Source organism: Pseudorca crassidens, chromosome 2 (assembly GCF_039906515.1).
Source record: "Pseudorca crassidens isolate mPseCra1 chromosome 2, mPseCra1.hap1, whole genome shotgun sequence".
Lineage (NCBI taxonomy): Eukaryota > Metazoa > Chordata > Mammalia > Artiodactyla > Delphinidae > Pseudorca > Pseudorca crassidens.
Window position 1 is genome coordinate 112,137,493 of NC_090297.1, and position 25,239 is coordinate 112,162,731.

General features: G+C 36.4%; 1 protein-coding gene across 8 annotated transcripts in view; it reads right to left on the reverse strand.

Moving 5' to 3' along the window:
* The window catches only part of ASH1L (ASH1 like histone lysine methyltransferase), a 205,285-nt gene that overhangs the window by 138,189 nt on the left and 41,857 nt on the right, over positions 1-25,239 (reverse strand). For all 8 annotated transcript variants that reach the window (XM_067728086.1, XM_067728081.1, XM_067728085.1 and 5 more), the window contains one exon: positions 823-5,386. In XM_067728086.1, coding sequence (XP_067584187.1) covers positions 823-5,386 — 4,564 coding nt within the window. The remainder of the gene's footprint in view (positions 1-822; positions 5,387-25,239) is intronic.

The window sequence follows — 25,239 nt, forward strand, 5'->3', positions numbered from 1 at the left end:
GAAGCCCCATATCTTCTTTTCAATTCTTAAAAGACACTTTCTAGACATTACAAACGCATTACCTAAATTTGCTTTATGTCATTTTATTAAACATAAGCAGCTTTTATGAAGATACCTAAAGGTACTCTGAAAAATGAAGTCCCACTAAATATTGAGTTAAATTTTACAAAGTTGATAATTTTGTTTGTTTTTGGCTGCACCACATGGCTTGTGGGATCTTAGTTTCCCAACCAGGGATTGAACCCAGGCCTGCAGCAGTGAAGGCGTAGAGTCCTAACCATTGGACCGCCAGGGAATTCCCACAAGTTGATAGTTTTGACTGTTTAGATTTTTATTATGAGACACACAGAGTTAACAACATATTCTTCCTGTAACACAGAAACACTTATAAACTGGATCAGTATATATTAAAAATCCTGCATAGGTATTAACAGATATCCACAACACTAAATCAACTATACTTCAATAAAATTTTTAAAAAAACCCAGATATCTATGAGCCATTTCTCACTAAAGAAACTGTGTAATAGCCTTTTTGCATAAGAAAATCATTTTTCCTGATTTCCAAAAAGTTGAGTATTATTTTTTGTTTGTTTTGATAATGATATCTCTTCTCAAAATTCAAAATTAATGCAAAGACATGCCTTATCTTACTTCTCACATCTACTGAAAATAAAAACTTGGAAGATAACATTTCAAAATACATTTATAAAAACAAAAACACTTGAGCTATTAAAAGTTCATGTACACGTATCAGGCAACCGGTAGGCAAAATACACCATTTCTCTAACACAAACAACAGGCAACAAAATAACCCTCTTACCTGTCAAGGTCTGTACTGCCCTTTCGCTGGAAGGCAGCGGCTCCTTTCTGTGAGGCCGATTTAATGAAGTGTCCTGTGCAGAAAACAGTCCAGGGCTGTCAGTTAGTTTCTTTCGGCCACTGGAGTTAGGGTTTGAAACTCTGCAGCTCCCTATTGCACTTGTGAAAAGGTTTGTATGTTCATCACTGCTGGCCAGATCAGAGTTGGGAGTGAATCCCCCAAGGGATAAACTTGGAGAACTTTCTGAACAGTCAATCTGTAAAGGTGTCTGCAATCCCAAGGCCAATGGACTAGATTCTGAAGGCTCTCGGTGGACCCACTGCTCTTCTCTGTTTATTAAGCTTTTTGAAGGAGAGAGATGAGGGCAGGACATATGACACCGGTGCTTTTCCTTATGTTTATAGCGCTCTCCAACAGTATCCTTTCCAAATCGATAGCGCTTCAAAGATTCTAGGACAGATCTGGAAGAGCCAGTGTCCATGGAAACCTGTGGCTGCTCAGAAGAACGGTGTTCTCTGTGTTTGTGACGGTGCCTGTGTTTGTGCTCGACCATCCAACCATAGGCCATCTCGGGAGGGACGCTAGGGTAGGTACTCATAGAAAGAAGGGGAGTCCTGCTGGTTGTAAGAAAGGCTTCCTGTCGAAGTAGCTTATGCTTTTTCTTATGGTATTTGGTGGGATTGAGAAGTAAATGACCAGCATGCATATAGGAAGGAGGTGGAAGTGGAGTGGTGAAAGATGGAGATGGAGGAGGTGGATAAAGAGTTGGGGGATATCTTCCATAGTAACCTAATCCTATGGGAGCAGCTGTAAGGGGTGAGGGAGAGTAAGGCATGCCATAAGAAGGATAGAATCCAGTACTAGAAAGAGGAAAACTAAGGCTGTGCATAAAAGGCATTTCAGCCATTGCCTCCCTCATCTTAGGGGGTCTCCCTCTCTTCTTTTTTAAGTCAGGTTTTCGAATGTAGTGCAAAGGGTCTAAGGGGAAAGAAGGATGCGTATAGAAACTATTAAAGTTGATTCGAAAAATAGTTGGCAAAAGGTCTCGGGGGATAAAATGATGACTTCGATGAGTGATTCGAATTTCACTTAGGCGACTTATTAATTCCTCCAGATCTGCAATAAAGTCTGGATCCTGTCTATTTCGGAGTTGGGGATATTTCTTTTTCCGTTTTCGTTTTTGCCTTTTCATCTTGTCGTAGCTGAGGTAATCATGATTCCTGCGCTTACATTTATGTTTATGTTTTTCTTTAAGACTGCTTAGAACTGTAGAGGTTTCAGGGGGAATCAGAGAAACATGCTCAAAAGAATGCCTCCTCTTTTTTTGCCCACAAAATTTCTCTGCCCTGTCTGATGTGCTGTTATTATCTGTTCCTATTCCACTATCACTGGGAATGGTCTCATCACTATGAGACTCACTAATAGGAGAAGGAGTAGCTTCTTTCAGAGATGTCAGTTCACTCAAGTGAGAAGGAGAATTTGGCAACAAAGTAGGAGGAGATAACCGCCTCCTCCCCTTTGAGGCCTTCTTCATTGCAAGAGTCTGAATCATACTGCCCTGTCTGGAGTGTAAATGCAAATATGGCACTGAACTGGGTTCAACAAAGCCTGCATCACTACTTACAGGGCTCTGACCTCCACTAGTCCCAGAAGACTGAGAGCAAATAGGTGATGGAAGAATCTCAGAACTACTAGCAGATGAAGGCAGTAAAGGTGGAAGAATCTGTCCTAATGCTGACCCAGCTGCCTGCTGAGCTGTTTGTTCAAGAACAGCAAGGCTGGTAGGGCTACCAGAAAGAATGCCATTTAAGACAGTTTTTGGTTTTCGACCCCTCCTCTTTCCTATGTAAATGGTTCCTTTCTTGCTGACATTTATCTGTTGGCCCAATTTAGAGCCAAATGTGGCGGCAAGACTTGACACTGTATTATGGAGTTTGGATTGCACTTTCCCTTTATTACTTGATTCTACGGAGCTTGAAAGAATCTGATTCAACAGTTTCTTTCTCTTTAAAGTCTTCATTTTATTTATTTTGCGGATAATTGTTTTCATTAACTGTCCATTGTTTCTCTTCGTAATTTTTTTATCTGGTTCCATCTCAAGGTCACTCATACTACAGACAGTTGGCCTGTGACTGTCATCTAGATCATCTGGATCCTGAAGTTGATCCTCACTCTCAAAGAAATCACTGCTACTTCTATGGTTGTCACTTTCAGACTCAAGCTTGCTTGGACTTTCAGTGGCAACAAATGGAGCCACCGATAGTACAGGTGGCTTCATCTTGACTGGTGACCTCATTTGCCTCTTAGGTCTGCCTCTCTTTTTTGGAAAAGGAGACACAGACAGACTTTGTTTGAAGGAAGGAATTTCAATTTCTGGTTGTAAAATTGGGGGTTCTTGTTCTTCCTTAGACTGCAAAGAAAAAACTTTAGAGGCAGGAATTTTTAAAGTCCTTTTAGGTGGACCTTCCAGTTGAGGCATCTCCTTAGATTTAGGTCTTCCTCTTTTGGGTTTATAAATATCAGACAAAAGATCACTAGACACACACATACTGGAGGATAGTTTGTGAGTAGCAAAAGACTTATGAGATGGTTTTTCACTATCAGTTAAGAGAGCAAGAGATGGAGTTGTAGATTTGCTCAACTTTGGTAATCGGCGTTTAAGGAAGTCATGATCTACAAATGAAGATGGTCCAATGTTTTTCATAAACTTGGCTGGCTCGGAATTACTATTTGATAGTGAACTACAAGAAACATTTTTAAAAAGCTCTGATCTTTCTAATTCTAGCCCTTTTGGAGACCGGCATGTGCTTCTTGCCACCACTTTAGTCCACCGAGGTTTTCTTCCTTTCCTTTTTTTTAATGGTTTGGACTGCAAAGTAGTGCTTAGGCTTTCAGTAACTTGGCAGTGTTTGTCAGATGCAGTTACTGCACCAAGTTTTAGAAAGGGCTTGTTACTAAATAAACTAGTGAAGTTAACAACTGAAGGCGTAATTGTATGAATACTGGAATCAGAAGTCAAACTTGGCTTTTTTCCCAGAGAAGAGCTTATTCTTGGAATATCTATATGTGCAGTTTTGGAATCATTTACCTCTTTATCAATCCCTTTGCATTCAATATTCATGCTATGACCCACAGACCTATGACCAATGTTCAAGTGGGTACTTTCAGAAGTAAATTGGTTCTTTCCGACAGATTCAGAAATTTCTTCCATTAGTTCTGTGGTAGGACTTAAAAGTAACGGATTAGGAGCCATCTGTGAAGACGTTTCAGGGGGACTTCTGGTTAAAGGATTAACAGATACAGTAGGTGATGGGGAAGGGAGATTGCTTTCTCCTACTGCACTAAAAGGGGATTTTGCTGTAGATGCATCAGAAGCAACTCCCATTTGAAAGTCCGGAGAAGTGCAATATACGGGAGGTTGCTTTTCATGCTTTGAGGTTTCATAAGACCCCCTTTCACTGGATGAGAAACTGTCTTGCTGAATGCATGTTCCTTCATTAAACATTTCTTTCTCCAAATTAATGATTTCCTTTCGAACTGAGAACTTTTCCAATATGCTTTCTTTACTCTGCCGTATAACATTCTTCTCAAAAGTTTTGCTGGTGGCACTGTCTTTCAGGGATTCAGAAAGTTCCTGACTTTCATGACTATTGATGTTTGTACTACAAGAAGCCTTAAGTGGTTCCTGAGTGGGGAGCAGTGCTTCCGCTTTAAGGTTTATGGCATCTTTACTGACCAGTCCTGCCATAGGACAACTCACTAGTTTCTTTCCAATGTCCTTATTAACTAATCCCATTGTTGAATTTGCTACAATCTTCTTCGCACAGTCCTTGGCCACTAGGCCAACAGTAGAACCCAATTTCTTTCCCAAGTCTTTATTAACTAGTCCAACCACAGTGCCAAGTCCTAGCTTCTTTCCAGGTTCCTTATTCACTAAACCTGGAACAATACCAATTCCTAGCTTCTTTCCTGAATCTTTGCTTAGCAGTCCTACTGTAGTGATATTCCCTGGCTTTTTGCCTAAGTCTTTATTAATGAATACCGCTGTAGTGCCAGTTCCTAGTTTTTTCACAGAGTCCTTATTGACCAATCCTACTGTTGCATTAAACACTGGCTTTTTCCCAGGATCTTTAGTTACCAATCCAACCGCTGTGCTGATAGTTGGTTTTTTTATTAAGTCCTTATGTATTATTCCAGCTACAGAGCCAACGCCTGCTTTCCTGATCAAATCCTTGTTAACCAATCCCGCAGTAGTGCCAGTTCCTAACTTCTTAGGTTTTGTCTTGGAAGACTTGGAGGGAGGACAAGTTGCAATGAGCTGTGCCAACTTTTCCGTTACACTCGTTCCTCCATTAAGTAATGCCCTGTCCTTTAAATCAGGATCCTGGCTACCAACAAGAGTAGATGATGCTGCATTAATGTAATCTGTCATTTCTGAGTGTACTGGAGAAAGCTTCTTAGACAAAGGATTGTTTTCTCCCTGTGAATGAAGATGGATGCTCTCCTCAGACTGGCATTCAATGGCTGCAACATCACCTGATTTCTTGTACAACTTTGAAGGATCCTAAAATTTGAACAAGAAAAGGGTTTCAGAGAGAGTAAAGCTTATATACCATTTCAGTTTAGCATTACAATCAAACAAACTAAATGATGACAAATCAGATACAAGATAGGCAATAGTGCTTTTTTAAAAAAACTAACTAATGTTATACTGTCACGGTATGTTAGTTCCTCTACTGCTATATCAGACTATATAGATGTAATCTTTGTTGACTTTCAACCATATGAACACACATATTATTGAGTATTTAGAAATATCCCTATGGTATTTTTTGACATTGTTTTAAAAAGGCAAATAGTCTACTTTCTCCTTACATGGACTAAATATACATTAGCATATGAATGTACTGTTTTTGAAAAGATATTGTTAGTTACAATATCCCATGGTCCTCGTTTAAAATAATGGTTCTTTGCCTACCTCCTTATTTAATTTCAATGATTTCAAACCAATGCAGGACAATTCCTGACCAACTTTTACTCCTTTAACACATTCTTAATTATAATCTTGAATGAGCAGTCAAGTTCTCTCTTCATGTGAGAAGAATAGAAAAGACAATAAAATATGTTCATATTTTCTTTAGAATGTGTTTTTATATAAAATCTTAGAGTTGAAAGTAACTTTTAAGTCATAATATAAATTGCTATCTAATGTATGAATCCTCATTATATACTTTACAAATGAATTTATCATTTCCCACAACAGTCTGTTTTACTTTTAGATAACAAAGATTTTTTTCTTCTTCACGTTTCAGCAGTTTGTTTTTTTTTTTTAATTGAGGTATAACTGACATAAAGAGTCTTTCTTAACTATAAAATACAAATGAAAGACTTGAACAAATGTAAAGACATACTATGTTTGTGGATAGGAAGATATGGAGCTGACAATTTCCCCGAAGCAAATTTATAAATTTAATGTCATCCTAATAAAAATACCAACAAGATTCTCTCAGGAATAAGAAAAGTTATAACATTCATTGGGAAAAATATATAAGCAAGAATACCTAGCAAAATCTAAAAAGAAGGGGATAACTATCAAATATTAAATTAATTTTTAATGCCTCTATCACTAAAACAGTATAGCACATGAGAAGACAAAAGATCCAATGGGCCAGGATAGAAAACCCAAAACCAAATTCATGCATATACGGAAAAGTTTTGTGTGTAAAATGGTATAATCCCTACAAAATAGAAATTGGCAATAACTAAAAAAATACCACATGCATTTATTCCTTTGACCACTTTTAGGGGATCTACCCCAAGACACACTGGCAAAAAATCTAATGTTTGCAAAAAGCTAAAAATGTACCACCATTTTAATAGCAAAACCCTAAAACAGTCTAAATGATTATCTACAGGGGATTGGCTGAATAAATCAAAGTATATCTGTACAATGGACTGCCATAAAACTGGACAAAAAGAGAAGATATCAATATATTGCTATCGAATGCTCTTTAATATGTATTATTAAATGAAAAAAAGCAAGAATTTGGACAGTGGTTATAATATGCTATCTTCTGTATAAGAAGACAGGTATATGAATATATATACATATCTGGTTATATTAAAAATAGAAGAATAAACAGAAGATTAATGAAAATAGTAACCTATGAGGGAGGAAACACAATACAACCAATATTTGATTGACTCAAAATTAAGGGGACTATCTCTTCTTTTGGACTGGACCCTTACAATTTTGCCCAAGAGGAAACTGGCTTTTCTGACAGTCTCATATTCAACTGACATATATTAAGCTTGCGATTAAAGAAACACATTTTCTTCCCATCTTGTTAAAGAAACAATATTCCCATTTTGTATTTTTACAGTTACTTTTCAAAACTTAAAAATTAAAGGCTTTATTAAGTATTTTAAAATATATTTATACCTGAAAATTGTGACACTTCCATTTTAAAACGTACCTTTAAAAATCTATCTGAACAAACTATGACTATGTTCCATAGCACAGATAATGCTCACAAACAAGACTAAGTGAAAGGATACAGAATAATAGTGTGTACTATATAACTCCATTTATATTAAGTTCACAAAGAGGCATGACTAATTATGATATTTAAAGTCAGGAAAATGGTTACCCCTGGTGTGGGGCAATGATGAGAAAGGAGCACAAGATCTTGGTGGGTGCTGGTAATGTTCCATTTCTTAAACTGAATGCTGGCTACAAGGGGTGGTTGAGTTTGTGAAAACTCACCGAGTTGTTACATTTATATTTATGTTATACTTCAATAAAAGTTTATTTTTAAAATTCTGTCTGAAAGAAAAGTAGAAACATCCAGCTCCCTTAACCTGCTTAAAAGACTGTACTGAAATCTGGTTTTTCACCTTTGATGGAAATGAATATCTCAGGTTAATTAAAAGCATCCTAAAATAGTATCCCACAGTAAATGTCTATGATTAAAGAAGGAAAAAATAAAAATAAAACAAAAAAGCGCAGATAATTTGATTTTGGTTTCAAAGATTTTTTTTCGTCCAAATCCTGACACTGAATAAACTGAGTGAATGAGGTAATATTAATAAGATGTTGAAAGCTACAGTTGGTACTGGTAATATTATTCTCTTACCTTTCTAAGAACCTCTTAAAATGACAACCAGTAGTAAGAGGTATCATTTTTAAGAGTATATTATGTTAGTCAATGAAAAAGATATTGTATCAAAACATTATTTTAAGCATATAATTTTCTTCAACTTGAAAACAAAGATAAAAGTATGCTCATTAGAAAAGAGGGAAGGTATAAACACTACCATCCATAAATGAACAATTTTACATTTCATATGCTTCACCATATACTCAAATACATGTACATTCTTTCATAAAAATGGGGCCAAAAATGCTTGTGGTTTCATAGCCCACTTAAACAATACGAGGAAGACACCTTTTTACACAAATAAATTGAGTCAGACTTATCAATTCAATGTTTTTTTAACAGTTCAAAATTCATAAAACCAACCTCATACTGGTTGCTTTTTAAACAGCGCTGTGAGGCATGCAGGATCCTAGTTCTCTGACCAGGGATCGAACCTGTGACCCCTGCAGTGGAGGAAGCCTGGAGTCTTAATGACTGGCCAGCCAGGGAAGTCCCAGTTTTCGGTTATTTCTTCTTGTAAGGAATATAATGATGAACATCCAGTTATATAAATCTTTGTCTATTTGTCCAATTATTTCCTTCAGATCAACTTCTAAAAGTGGAATTGCTTGATCAAAGGGTATATACAATAGGGACTTCCCAGGTGGTCCAGTGGTAATAAGAATCTGCCTTCCAATGTGGGGGACGTCGGTTCGATCCCTGGTTGGGGAACTAAGATCCCACATGCCACGGCGCAACTAAGTCCATGCGCCACAAATACTGAGCCTGCGCGTGCACTGCAACTACTGAGCCTGCTTGCTCTGGAGTCCACATGCCACAACGAACAGCCTGCACACCACAACTAAGACCTGATGCAGCCAAATAAATAAATAAAGTTCTTTAAAAAAAGGGTATATATGATAAATAGTTACACGTGTAGGACAGCTCTGCATCAAGAAAAACTTTTTTTTTTAAAGCTCTGGTTTTCTTTTTTCTTTTGAAGATGTTGGGGGTAGGAGTTTATTAATTAATTTATTTAGTTTTGCTGTGTTGGGTCTTTGTTTCTGTGCGAGGGCTTTCTCTAGTTGTGGCAAGCGGGGGCCACTCTTCATCATGGTGCGCGGGCCTCTCACTATCGTGGCCTCTCTTGTTGCGGAGCACAGGCTCCAGACGCACAGGCTCAGTAGTTGTGGCTCATGGGCCTAGTTGCTCCGTGGCATGTAGGATCCTCCCAGACCAGGGCTCGAACCCATGTACCCTGCATTGGCAGGCAGATTCTCAACCACTGCGCCACCAGGGAAGCCCCAAGAAAGACTTTTTTAATGGAAAAAAGTTTATTATAAAAATTCAGAGTTTATAAACACTACATTTCTGTAACCCAAGATAATACCTTGTGACTTGTGATATTCTGCATTTTTAGGCAATGATATTGCCTAAAAACAGAAACAGTAACAACTGACAACCTTGCTTCTGACGATTTTGAAATTAAACATCAGACTAATAGTATTCAGGTCAATCTTAATGTTTCCAAACCTTGACAATTGGGTGATCTGGTTATAGTTATCGTCAGAAAATACGCTCTCTCATTTACTGTTCCAATAAACTCATTGTTTTCATTTCAAATGCCATTATTTCTAGGATTAATTACTATTTGGTTCATTTTCAAATTCACTTGTTATCGTCCTGTTTTTATCAAATGGTTATCTTTTTGCCCATTTTAACCATTTCAAAATCTTTCAGATGGTTTCAGTATTTCCAGCTCTTTGGTAGTGAAGTCTATGCTCATCTGTTGACTCTTTCCCTACTGTTGGTCTGTGTTCTTATACAGCTTGTAATGTTTTCTCATTATGCTATGTGAGTTTTCTTTTTGTGAATGTCAATGTTCTAAATGTGAAGAAAATATTTTTTATTCCCATTGTCAGTGTTTAAGATTTTACAACCTATAGATACACTTTTGGGGCATTTCTATTTACATTTCACTTACTGCCTGGTATTATGAACAAGACATCCTGTCACATGATTTTACAGGCCTTGTATATTTTTCAGCAGTGTAATAGCTGTTTGAGGTCCATGTCTTTTTTCTGAATTGTGGAGTTTATCATTTCTTATTTAGAAGAGCCCTTAATATTTTTGAAATAATATTTCTCTCATGTCGCACATTTGTCTCCCAATTTACTGGTTGTCCTTCTACTTCCTATTATTTTTCTTAAAAAGAAGTTAAATGTATTCAGAAACATATGAAAAACTGTACTAAGTACCACACATATTCTGTCATTTGATCCTCACAACAACCATATGATGTGGTTAATGTAATTATCCTCATTAAATTTATTTTTTTAAAAATAGGAATAGTTTAGATACTAGATTACCTGGTCAAGGTTACTTAACCATTAAGTGATTGAAAGTATGCTTTAAACATAGTCTGATTTCATAGCTAAAGCTCTTAACCATTATAGTAGATAAAATAATCTCTTGAGTTTTATAGTTGTTTTCATAGCATAATTGGAACGATCACATCCTCGTAAAGATGACAATCTTCACCACATTTTCAACTAATGTTTTTATGGTCTCATTCTTACTTTTACTTTAAATTATTTATCTATTTTGAATTTTTAAAACATAATCTGTGGGTAGAGAAGCAGCTTTTACCTGAAAAGGTTTTGTCCGTTGTTCTAAGAGTTTTTCCATTTCTCATTTCACATTCACTGATTTGAAATACATTTCTCACATATTTTTATTCATATTTGGGTCTAAGCTCTCCATTTTGCTTCACTTACATTTATATTTATTCCTGAGCCACTAATAATATGTGGACACTTTACAGTATGTTTTAATACTTAAAAAGGCTATTTTTTCCTTTTTGTAAGCCTATAGAAATTCCTTATTTTATTTATAACATTATTGAGATATAATTCACATACCATAAAATTTACCCTTTATGAGCACAAGTTCAATGGTTTTTAGTATATTCACAGAGTTGTGCAACCATAACCATTAACTTTAGAACATTTTCGTAAGGCTCCCTGGTTGTTTTTGCATATGTATACTTCTAGATGACCTTGAGGTTCATATAAAGTTTTGAAAAACTCCACATGGCATTAACTTTATATATTAAAACAGGAAAAAACGATATCTCAACATTAACTTCAGCTCCACAATAACAAAGCAAATGTTATCTGCTTAGTCAAGCTTTTTGGTGTTACTAGATATTTATAATTTTATCCATATAGATCCTAAACACTTGCTGTCAAGTTTATTTCTAAATATTTCATAAATACTATTACTTTTGTGAATAATTTTTTGGTTACATTTTCTAACTCTAAACTGACGGTATTCAAGAACACTACTGATTTAATTTACTTTATAATCTTGAATTCTTGCTTCGTCAGGAATTCATTTTTTCAACAAATAGTTTTAAGTACCATTGTTTAAGTGCTAGGAATAACAGTAATGGAAAAAAAAATCTCCTTCACTGCGGAGATTTTATTCTAATGCATGATAGGGGTAGAGGCAATAAAAAGATAGATGAAATATTCAGTATATCAGATGGTGAAATAGGCTATGGAGAAAATCAGAGAGCATAGAAGAAGAGGAAAGACTAGGATTGGAAAGGATTTGCAATATTAAAACATGTTGTCAGGGGCCTTCCCTGGTGGCGTAGTGGTTAAGAATCCATCGGCCAATGTAGGAGACATGGGTTAGAGCCCTGGTCCGGGAAGATCTCACATGCCGCGGAGCCCGTGCACCACAACCACTGAGCCTGCGCTCTAGAGCCCGCAAGCCAGAACTACTGAAGCCCGTGTGCCTAGAGCCCGTGTTCTGCAACAAGAGAAGCCACCGCAATGAGAAGCCCACGCACTGCAACAAAGAGTAGCCCCCGCTCACTGCAACTAGAGAAAGCCCACGCACAGCAACAAAGACCCAATGCAGCCAAAAAATAAATTAAAAAAATAAAAAAACGGGTTGTCAGGAGAGTCCTGATTGAGGTTACATTTGTGCAGAACCCCAAAGGAGGAGTCTATGTAGCTGCCTGAGAAAAGAACGATACTAAAAAGAGGAAACAGCAGGAGCAAAGGCCCTGAGGCAGGAACTTACCTCATATTGATAAATTCAAGGAATCCAAGTTTGCCAGAGTAATCAAGGGAAGAGTGGTCAGGCAGAAGGTAGGGGGACAGACTTTTTTTTTAATCCAAGAGAGGGGAAGCCATTGGAAGCTTTTATGTAGAGGAGGTATGTGACCTAATTCTTCATTCAACAAATATTTATTGGGTACCCACTCACTGTTGGAAATAAAACAAAGAACAATAAAGACAAAAATCTCTACTCTCACAAAGCTTACACTTTAGTGGGAAAGACAATAAAGAAAAACAATAAACTTTTAAAATATTACTTGTTGGAAGGTGTTAATTGCTATGGGAAAAAGAAAAGCCAATTGAGAGTGCTGTGAGAGAGTTTGCAAAATTGAGTTAGGTGACTGGACTAGGCCTCAATGATCAGGTAACAACTGAGCAAAGACATGAAGTGAGAAAGTTATCTACAGGAACATCAAGCATGCTAATGTGGCAGGACTTAAGCAACTGACTCAGGGAGAATAGAATATGTGATCAAAAAGAGCTATTATTATCATGGAGGGCCTTTAGGCCATTATAAAGGCTTGAGCTTTTACTCTGAATAAAATGGGAAAGCACTAAAAGATTTTGAACAGAAGAGTGATATTTCACTTACATCTTCAAATATTCCCTCCCTCTAGCTGCTCTCTTCATAAAGCTGTAAGGATTTAAGGGTAATAGCATGGAGTCTTGTTAGCAATCTATTACAGTTTTCTAGACAAGAGATGATAGTGACTTGGACTAGGGTAGAAACAGTGGAAGTGCTGAAAAGGTAACAAAGACTGTAGTTGGAGGAGAGTTGAAAATGACTATGAGGAGTTCAGTTTTGGACATGTTAAAACTGAAATGTGTTCTAAACATCCAAATAAAGAGGTCTGAACAGGAAGATTCAAATTTGAAAGACAACAGCTTATAGATATTTAAAACCTTGAGCCTGGTTCACATAACCAGGTGAGGGTTGATCAATGGAATATTTATAAATGGAATATTTCCTGCCATATCAATAAACAAAGGATGTCACAGTCACCAATGACTGCAGCCCTCCAACGTGAGCTGGTGAGCCCTGAGGAAACTCAGGGCTGAAAAGAATACCTGCCATCTAGCAGCCATCAGACTGCAGCCACTCCCTGTGGTGAGCCCTGAGGAAACTCAGGATGTGAAAATACAGGCCCCAGATAGCTCAGGTGCATATCAAAGGAATGATTTTAGTGAGCCCAGACTCTTGCATCTTCCCATATATAGAAAAGGGCTAAATTCCTTAACTTGAGATATCTGGTTTTAACAATAATCTTTTGATGTTCCCAATTACCTGCTCTTTGTTGCAAAACTCCTATATATCCCGGCTCCTCCCCTTACCTCCTCGGAGCAGCAGTTTCTCAGTTATCTGAAACGCTGCAGTCCTTGTTTTGCCCCAAATAAAACAACTCTCACGTTCTGTATATATATTTTTTAAGTCAACAGGGTGAATATAAACAGAAGAGTAGAGAATTAAAGACTAACATTGAGGCATTACAACATTAAAAGATCAAGAAGATGAAGAACTAGCAAAAGACTGAGGAGGCCAGAAGGCAGCAACAAGAGGGGGGGAAAAAGGCAGAGTGAGTGAACGTGTGGTACCTTGGAAATGAAGTAAAAAAAGTTATTTCCAAGAGTGATGACTGCCAACTGCTGCTGACAGATCAAACAAATGAGAACACGTATTTGTTTGTTGGATTTAGCATTGTGGCATGGGGATGGTCACTGGTAACCATGCAAAGGCAGTTTCTATAAAGTACAAGAGCAAAAACGTGGGAATTCCCTGGCGGTCCAGTGGTTAGGACTCCACACTTCCACTGCTGGGGACCTGGGTTCAATCCCTGGTCGGGGAACTAAGATCCCACAATAACATGATTGGAATGGGTTTAAAAGAGAATGGGCAGAGAGAAATCTAAAGAACAGCAAGGAAACAGAAATAAGGAGGCAGAGCTAGAAGATAAAGTAGAATCAAAGTAGTTTCTTTTTTTTTAATGTGGAAAATAATGGCATCTTTTTATTCTCAAATGAAATATAGCAGTGAAAAAGAAATGAAAAGCCATACAGCCTTTAAGTTTAATACATATGTGTGTATGTATATACATGAAATCATTTCATCATTCATCCTCTGATACAAAATACACTTCGCATGTACTAAATTCTCGTACATACTTGGTTCTATTGTTAGATACTCCATTCTGGGTCATTAATTTTCTCTCTATCCATGCACCAATACCACAATGTTCTAACCATTTTAACTTTAATTATCTGATAAGTCTTATTCCTATATGTTACTGTTCTTTTCAGAAGTGTCTTGACTACTCTTGCTTATTTTTCCATATAAATTTTCTAAGCAACGCACCTGGTGCCAAAAAGTATGTATTACTTTAATTTTGATTGTTAAATTTGCAAACACCCTGAAGAAGTGAAAGGAGGGACTTGAACAGATATTTGTACACTGATGCTCACAGCAGCATTACTCACAAACAGCCAAAAGGTGGAAGCAACTCCACTGACAGATGAATGATAACATGTGGTATATATATGTACAATGGATTATTATTCAACTTTAGAAAGGAAATTTTGACACATGCTACAACAAGGATGAACCTCAAGGACATTATGCTCAATGAAATAAGACAGTCACAAAAATTCAAATACTATATGATACCACTTGTATGAGACACCTAGAGTATTAAGTCAAATTCAGAGAGTCAGGAAGTAAAACGGCTGTTACCAGGGGCTATGGGATGGGGGGAATAGGGAGTCACTATTTAACAGGAATTAACAGAATTTCAGTTGGGAAAGACTGAAAAAGTTCTGGAGATGGATGGTGTGTGAATGTACTTAGTGCTCACAGAACTGTACATGTAAAAAAGGTAAATCTAACGTTATGTATATTTTACCACAATAAAAAAAGTGCAAGGAAATTTTGGGACAACGGACACCTTTATGATTTTTTTATTCAACAACATTTTAAGCTTTTCTATTTGTTCAAAATTCACTAGTGTTTTGAAGCTTTCTTCCTTTAAATATTAAACCCTGATAGTTAAGTTTATTCCTAGATATTTCATCTCTTTCCTAATGGAAACTCTTCTAACTTCTGTTTATTTGTATGAAGGCTACTGATTTCTCATTTATTTCTCTATTAGTCAATTACCTCACTGAATTCTCTTATTTTTTTTGACTGATTCTCTTGCGATTTCAAGGTATATAACATCACTTGCAAGTAACAGTAGTTTTACCTTTTCTATTTTTATCCTTCTAATTCCTATTTTCTAATTTTATTAACTAGTATCTCATTAACATTATTAAATACCAGTGATGAAAAAGGGTATTCTCTTCATCGACAGTCTAATGAGAATGCCCTGGTGTCCCCTCATTAAGCATTATACATATGTGTATACATATATATGTGTACATATATACATTTATATTTTTACATACATTATATATTTTTACATATTTCTATTTAACACATTAAGGAAATACCTATTTTATTTTTTAACTATTAGTATAATTAATTATAGTAACATATTTCCTAGTATTGTACTCCTTTGGATTCCTGGGGAAAAAACACAGTTCATAATGGTATATAGCTCTATTGTAGATTCACATGTAATTATATGAAACAGAGGTCCAGTATACCCTTTACCCAATTCCAAAAGGATTGCTTGTGTTGTCCCTTTATAATGCATAGCTCTTTTAATGTGCTGCTGAAATTGTATGCTGGTAGTTTACTTAGCATTTTGCATCATAATGCCTATGTATGAGGAAAAGAAAATTTTAAGCCCATATTCTTTAACTCAGGAAAGTATAACTGAAGTCAGAGATTGTCAGCCTTAGCTATCAGTTGTTAATGACACGGAATGCCTTAAGAAGACAAGCACAGAGATATCACAACGTTCAGTAAAGATAAGTGAATATTTATGAACTTGTTTCTATAAAGTGTAAAGCAAATCTATTCTGTATCTTCCCAAATTGAGATATGCTTAATTAAGCCTTTTTGGTAAGACAGGCAAAAGATTTTGCTCTGACATATAAAGATTTAAAGTTCCAAGGAATTATTTGTAACCTTGAGACTAAAATGAAGTCATTATAGAACTATACAGACTGTTTACTATAAAAGATAAGTTTTTATCACTAAAAATTATCGATGTATATTCTTAAGCAGTGATATAATTAAATAACAGAGTAATATACCTTCAACTAATTCAACAAATATAAAATGGACTGTGTGTCGTCCTCCTTGCATATGTATTTAAAAGTAAGCTAAAGTGAACCTTACCTGTATTCAGAAGAACCTGAATTTTTGCTTAAGCAAGATTATTTTGTAGTTTCCCTTTTTGTGCTATCTTTGTAAGTTTTTAGGATTAATTTTATACTCATTTTCCTTCCTTTCGTATGCTCTGAAACATTTAAATCATTTTGAAATTATCTTTCCCTGAAGTTTTACAGAATTAAACTAAAGCCATCTAAGACCAGCATTTTTTGACAACAGTAGTAGCTTTTTGAGGGACTTCTCCATTATATTTATGGTGATTGGTCAGTTAAAATTTTCTGATTTCTGAACTCAGATTTAGTAAATTATCTTTTTTAAAAAATCATTTTCACTTTTCACATTTATTTGCATATAATTAAAAGCAAACAAATCATAGTTTCCTTTTAACTTCCACTGTATCTTGAATTATTTGCCCTTTAGCACTCCTTATTTTATATATTGTTTTCCCTCATTTTTCTTTATTTCCAGGTTAGACTTGCTAAATATGTTTCATTTCCCCCCAAAGGAACCACTATTTGGAGAGTTACTGCCTTTGTTTTCTAGTTCGCTTCTGCCTTCATGTTTCTCAAACAGTCTTCTTTTCTTAGGATTATTTTGTTCTCTTGGTAACTACTGAGTTGAATGATTTATTCCATTTATTTTTATTATTTTCCTTTTAATTAATATAATTAATATTTAAAGGTATCTTCCCTTTAAATACAGCTTTCCATGAAAATCAAAAGTTATTTTGTTTATTTTCTACAAATTCTGAGATCTGATAATTTCCAGACCATAAAGTTTGTTTTTTTTTTTTAATTTTTTAAATTTATTTATGGCTGTGTTGGGTCTTCGTTTCTGTGCGAGGGCTTTCTCTAGTTGCGGCAAGTGGGGGCCACTCTTCATCGCGGCGCGCGGGCCTCTCACTATCGCGGCCTCTCTTGCTGCAGAGCACAGGCTCCAGACGCGCAGGCTCAGTAATTGTGGCTCACGGGCCTAGTTGCTCCGCGGCATGTGGGATCTTCCCGGACCAGGGCTCGAACCCGTGTCCCCTGCATTGGCAGGCAGATTTTAAACCTCTGCGCCACCAGGGAAGTCCACCATAAAGTTGTTGTGTGTTTTTTTTTTGTTTTTTTGCGGTACGCGGGCCTCTCACTGTTGTGGCCTCCTCGCGTTGCGGAGCAACAGGCTCCGGACGTGCAGGCTCGGCGGCCATGGCCCACGGGCACAGCCGCTCCGCGGCATGTGGGATCTTCCCAGACCGGGGCACGAACCCGTGTCCCCTGCATCGGCAGGCGGACTCTCAACCACTGTGCCACCAGGGAAGCCCCACCATAAAGTTTTTAATATCTGTTTTTTATTACTTTCTAGTTTTTCTGCATTGTGATCAGAAAATATTATTTTTACTTCTTGTGGTAGCTTACTGTATGTATGTTCAGTTTTTGTGAGTGTCCATCTGTTATGAACTGAACTGCATAACCTCAAATTCAAATGTAGAAGCCCTAATGCCCATGTGACTGTATTTGGAGAGAGGGCCTTTAAGGAGGCCTTTACTTAAGGTTAAATGAGGTCATAAAAGTGGGGCCCTACTCCAATAAAAACGGTGTCCTTATAAGAAGAGGGAGAGCACTCAGGTATCTCTTTTGTTACACTTGGCCATGGGAGGAAACAGTGAGAAAGTGGCTGTCGCTAAGCCAGGAAGAGAGCCCTCATCAGAAACCAATGCTGATGGCAAATCGATCTTGGACTCCCAGACTCCAGAACTGTGAGTTCTGTTTCCTGTTTTTAACTACCTGGTCTGTGATATTTTGTTAGGACAACCCTAGTAGACTAATAGTACACTATCGTATTTTGTTATTTAAAAAAATTTTTATTGCAGTATAGTTGATTTACAATGTTGTGTTAGTTTCTGCTATAGAGCAAAGTGAATCAGTTATACCATATTTTGTTACTCTGACCTTTCACAGCCTGAACATTTTTTTTTAACTAGGTGGAATGTGCTTGTTTTCTGGTTGCATTAAAAAATCTGGAACATGTATATTTCTGTTCTAGAGAAGTTCAAAAGACTAACATAATATACTTAGCCTTCAATATTTGCTGACTCTACTATTAGCAGTGATTAAATTACCATATTCTTCCTGTTGCTGCCTCACTATCCAATTAGACATATTCTTTTTACTGTATCAGTTTTTTACTGTGTCAGTTTTATCAACTTCAAATGACACTGACTCCTACTATAATAAAGAAATCAGTACATACTTAAATGACTTCATTTTCTCTCTCATTTCCACATTGTATATTAATTTACAAACCAACAGCAGTCCCTTTGTTTAGCCTTTCCATTCCTCTGTGGCTAATAAAAAGATTAAAGGTTGTTTTCTAGAGTTTCTTGAAGAATGAGAAAAACATTCCCTGATTTCAAGTGTTCAAAAATGTTTGTCACTATCATTTTGGTATAGATGAACTGTCCAATTTGAGGACATTATGGATTTTGCTCCACTGTTCTTTGGTTCTGGATTTTGATGTTTGAGAACATCTTGAATTTTATCCTTACGAAGTAATTTCATCCTTTGATCTGGCTCACAAAGAGATTCTTAGCTTTACTGATAAAGTCTAATAATAATTGTTTTCATGAATTTTCTGTTATTTGTGAAAAATGCCCTTACATTATGGCTTTAAGACTGATCTAAATCAATATTTCTGCCTTCTTCTTTAAAGATATCAATTATGCGTATGTTGTATTTTCTTTTTTTTCCCATATATATCACACTTCTCCCATCCTTTTGAACTTTGGTCATTTCCATTTTGTTCCTTCTTTCTCACTGTTTTCACATGTGCTGCTTTTACATGTGCTGCTTTTACTTTTATATAATTGATTTTTTTCCCTCTATTTGTCTCCTTGGGTGCCTTTAGAGGTCTCTCCTGTTTCCTAAGCTCTTGTATTGTTGTTTTACCCTTCGTCATTTTCATGAAGGTGACTTTATGTTTTTATAATTCCCAGCAAAATATCTGGAAACAGTATCTTACTAAATCTGCAATCTATCCTGCTAAAACATGTTGAGGAAGCTCTATTATGAATTGGCAGTTATTTCCTCTCAGTATTTGAAGATATAATTGATTTCCTACTTTCCTTTAATCAATGTTTAAAGGCCTAATATTGGCTTAACTGTCATTCCTTTATCTAATTCTCATTTTTTTTTGGATTTTTTGTCTTTGATACTCTACAGACTCACTAAGATGTGTCTCAGTGTACATATAGCTTTATTAATCCTTTTCAGAACTTGTCCTTCATAAATAATCAATTCTGGAAAATTACCTGGCAAATATTACATCTCCTCAATTATTCTTCAGGACTCCATTAGAACATACTGGACTTCCTATTACCATCCTTTATCTTCTCTTTATTCTTCGTATCATATTTGACATCTCTGGATCAGCTACATTCTAGGTAATTTTCTCAATGCTATTTTCTAGTTCACTATTCTCTCCACAGCTGTGTCTAAACTGGATGCTTAAACTAATTATTCACTGTTTTTAATGTCAACGAATGCATTTTTCATCAAGAAAATAGTTTTCACATCTAGAATACATATTTCATTGGCTTCTTTTTGAAAATCTGCCTGGACTTTTTTTTTTTTTTTTTGGCTGTGTTGGGTCTTTGTTGCTATGCGCAGCCTTCTCTCTGGTTGCAGGGAGTGGGGGCTACTCTTCGTTGCAGTTTGCAGGCTTTCCATTGCAGTGACTTCTCTTGCTGCGGAGCATGGGCTCGGCTCTAGGTGCGTGGGCTTCAGCAGTTGTGGTACGCAGGCTCAGTAGTTGTGGCTTGCAGGCTCTAGAGTGCAGGCTCAGTAGTTATGGCACACAGGCTTAGTTGCTCTGCAGCATGTGGGATCTTCCCAGACCAGGGCTCGAACCTGTGTCCCCTGCACTGGCAGGCAGATTCTTAACCACTGCACCATCAGGGAAGTCCCTCAATAACTTTGTTTTTTCATTTCGAATTGTGAGCTCTTCTTAAGAGGTGGCTCACTGAGGGTACAGACCCTGAAGAATCCTAGTCCCGACTGCCCACCTTGAATAGGCTTAGAATAATTTGGAGGTAAATTTTTAGTCCTTCTCTAGGTAGGGGTAATTTTTCCGGGAGAAAGGTAACAAGAAATATATAAAGGAAAAGACTGAGATGTATTTTTTTAAAAAGTAACAACAAAAAAACCCTCCAATATCTCAAAAAATAAATAAATAAAAGATATTATGAATTAATACTTGAAGGCAGATTTTTTACCAAGTTTGACTTCAGTCTCAGGAAAGCCAAACCACCAAATACTTATTCCTGGGAATTCGCTGGCGGTCCAGTGGTTAGAACTCCATGCTATCACTGCCAAGGGCCACGCTGCGTGGCCAGAAAACTAAAATAAGTAAATGCTTATTCCCATGTTATTTCTGGCATCACAAAACTTGTGAATAATCAACATGATAGAATAGATTACTACCAATTATAATTAGTTTAACATTGTTAGTAATAAAAACAAGGCATGCCACTCAGATTTATGGTATTATTTGAATTTTCACTTTCAAATACAGGTGAGCATTCTATTTGAAACATGGAGTGAAGAATTTCCTTATGGTTATCATGTGGTAACATTTAATAAAGAAGTTGAGGTATAGGTGTTACTGTAAAACTATAACTAGTACTGAAATACTTATGATTATAAAAGCTGTTAATTTCATGGTCTAAAATAAAAACTATCACATAGTTAAATAAACGAGGAAACTGACTGGCAATATAAATATTAAGAGTGTGTTATCTAGATGTGTATAAACATTATTTTAAGATTAAGTAAATAAATGCTGCCGTGGAGCAACTAAGCCCGTGTGCCACAACTACTAAGCCTGCGCTCTAGAGCCTGCAAACCACAACTACTGAAGCCCACGCACCTAGAGCCCGTACTCTGCAACAAGAGAAGCCACCACAGTGAGAAGCCCACTCACCACAATGAAGAGTAGTCTCCACTTGCCGCAATTGGAGAAAGCTCACATTCAGCAACGAATACCCAACGCAGACAAAAATAAATAAATACACTAAATAAGTAAATAAATGCTAATAAAATTTAAATAATCATATAAGACAGAATAATAAGAACTGCATTTATATCATAATTTTTTATGATTTATTTATTATTATTATTTTATCTGCGTCAGGTCTTAGTTGCAGCATGTGGGATCTTTTTATTGAGGCACGTGGGATCTTTCATTGAGGTGCATGAGCTCAGCAGTTGTGGTGCAAAGGCTTAGTTGCTCCATGGCATGTGCGATCTTAGTTCCCCGACCAGGGATCGAATCCGCGTCCCCTGCATTGGAAGGCAGAATCTTTACCCCTGGACCACCAGGGAAGTCCTCTATATCATAATTCTAGTCTTCCTAAAATTTTAGTACACTAAGCTAAATAACATTAAACGTATTAACCTTTAAGTGAAGTATTTTACTCTCAGCAATCCTTGAGCCTTTCAAGAAAATTACTATTTGGGAATTATTCACATTGTGGGAAAATTAAATAAAAGCAAAACGTCAATTTGGCTCAAAATTTCACAAGAGAAACTCCAAAATAAATCATCTTTATCCACTGTAATTCAACTTTAATCTAGACATAATAAGAAATAGTATAAAAAAGAAGAAAATGTTAAAGGAGAACAAAACATCTTAAACAAGGGTTATTCTCATTCCATACAAAAAAATTAAATGCCTTAAAATGTCTTTATGGAGACGATTCATGAGGTGTAAAATTTGAATAAGCTTTTTGAAGTGTTTCTACAAACCGCCAATCATTCTCTGTAGTTGATGACAAAAAAATTTTGAGATTTGCTCAAGTTGCAAAGTTCTTTTGAGAAAACATTTTATTGAAAAACTTGTTCCTAATATCTCACCCTGCTGTGAACAAAATGTTAATGATATAATTAAATATGTTACTTCTGTATCTCATAAATCAGACATGCATGCTTGACAGCAAGGGATGATAAAGTTAAAATTCTGTTTTGATTGTTTGCTGAAAGATATCTGCAACTCACATGCCATAACAACAGAATGAATCTGACTGAAAAAAAAATTTGTATAGAATAGGAAAATCAGTTAAAAAAAAGGAAAAATAATTTAAATTATTATTTGATACTGTTATCAGAACAATCACAGTGAAGTTTATGAGCTCCTAACTTATGATTTGGGAATTAAGAATAGGATGTTTTGCTCAGGTCCTCAAGTTGTGTGTTTAGAGAATTATAGCATAGAATTTCAGTTACAGAATTAGTCTGTAAACAGAAATATAGTAGGCTATTTTCATCATTCTTGCTATACTAAGAGATTCTGAAGTTAACTTGTCATGTACTTAAATTAATGAAACAGAAAGGCATAGCCTTATTACATGTTAAAAAAGAGCACCTGAACACAGAAAAGCTTTAAAGTTACACTCTATAGATAACAATATCAACACAGGAAAACTTATTCAAAGTAGTTTGTTTACTGGAACCCACTAAAACAGTGATGTGCCTTATATATTCATTTTTATTCATCATGATATGTGCTGGAAAGTTCCTCCTATCATTCTATTATTACGTGGAAGATTTTGAAACTAGTCTGCATACAATGAAAGCTGAGATGTAGATGGAAATTCACAATTTCATCCTCTTGTAAACCAATTATATACAATTCTATTTGCAATGTTTGTTGATTACAGGTTTATGGAGAAGCTTGGAGGTTACCATTCTGTCCTAACAACAAGTGAAAAGTTAAACAAACTTAAAAATCAACCATTTATATCCATAATAGAAGTGAGGTCACAGAGCAAACTACTGCCCCCAAAACGCAGTGACTGACAGAGAATCATCATTTACCAGAGCAGAAACCCATAAGCTGAGACCCTGGTGGAATGAGTGAGCGCTAGGGTAGGGAAACCTGAACTCTGACAAATTGCTCAATGTACACAAGTTTGAGAGTTGAAAACTCCAGGAGGACTCAGTTATTGTGATTCCCCCACAGTTTTATGAGTTTTATCTCCTGGATCTCTGAGAGGTTCGCAAGATGAGAAAAGTCCCCTCTTAATTCCCGCTGTGGGAGGGGAAAATGAACCACTTTGAAATATGCCACACCATTTGGTTCCTAACAAGGTCTGCCCTCAGGAGAAACTATTAACCAGAGCCTAACCTGCCGGGATTTAACAAAGCCTAACTGATCTGGGGGAGGAAATGATCCAACTCTAGCCCACTCTAGCTATCCTGTCCTACCTAAGAGGGGAGGGGGCACCGAAAAGTATCTGTGAAGTTTACAGTCTAGAGGTACAGGCTAACCAAAAGATTGAGACCTAATCATAGGACTAAAGACTGTCTTCTTAGCTACAAATGAGCAAAACTAAGAATTACATCCAACTTCTCCTCGGAAACCATGCAAGCAAGAAGAGTGGAGTGAAATATTTAAAGTGTTGGAAGGAAAAAAATAACCTAGAATTCTGTAACCTGTGAAATTATCCTTTACAAGTGAGGAAGAAACAAAGACTTTCTCTAACAAACAAAAATTGAGGGCATTTGTTGCCAGTAGACTTGTCTTGCAAGGTATTAAAAGAAGTTCTTTAGAGAGAAGGAAAATGACATAGGTCAGAAACTTGGATCTACATAAAGAAAAAAAGACCACTGGAGAAGAAGAAGTGAAGGTAAAATAAAAACTTTTCTTTTTCTTACTCTCTCTTTTTTTTTTGGCCGTACCGCGTGGCATGTGGGATCTTAGTTCCCCCACCGGGGACTGAACCCATGCCCCCTGCAGTAGAAGCACAGAGTCCTAACCACTAGACTAGACCACCAGGGAATTCCCTACTCTTCTTATTCTTAATTGATCTAACAGAAAACAGTGTATTTAAAATAATAGCAACAACATATTCAATAATGTATGATGTGTACGTATATCCTTGTGTATAACTGAAATGAATGACAGTAATGATACAAGAGACAAGGAATGAAAGGGAGGAATTTGTGTTATTTTATTATTATAAGGTATCTGTGAAGCAATACAGGGTTATTTTAAAGTGGACTTAGATTAGTTGTAAATGTATACTGCAAACTCTAGGACAAGCACTAAAAACTGTAAAGAAAAATGCTTATGGACAAATTTTTCCCAAGTGATTGTATGGAACATAAACTACTTGCAGAACTATGTTAAAAATTAGAGCTATAAGTAAGGCAAGAATCTTAACTCTACTTATGAAAATATTCAGAAAACATCTTCAAGAAATGTGCAAAGAAGGGCTTCCCTGGTGGTGCAGTGGTTGAGAGTCCGCCTGCTGATGCAGGGGGCACGGGTTTGTGCCCTGGTCCGGGAAGATCCCACATGCCACGGAGCGGCTAGGCCCGTGAGCCATGGCCGCTGAGCCTGCGCGTCTGGAGCCTGTGCTCCGCAACGGGAGAGGCCACAACAGTGAGAGGCCCGCGTACCGCAAAAAAAAAAGAAAAAAAAAGAAAGAAAAGAAATGTGCAAAGGTTAAGTTTGTGACATACAGTCAAAGAGAGAACCAAAACATCTGAGAATGGGGGTTGGGGGAGGAGTCCCAAAATAAATTATTAAAGAAAATTTAACATATAGATAATTAAGTCAAGTATTTTAATATAAAATCACAAAATTTTTCTTTTCAAAAGCAGACCACTATGGGCTTTTCTTAAATTACAAAACCATTAATTAGGTGCTGCACTTGAACTCTATATTCTGGACTGAAGCCCAAAATCAAGCTCATTCTTACTATATCGCCCCTATTACAATCAAGAGTCAACCAAAACCTATTACTACAGGAAGTTTAATTCCTTCAGAAAATATTATAGTAAAAGAATAGTAATAATAATATGGAGTAGCTCTTCTTGCTACTGAATATAAT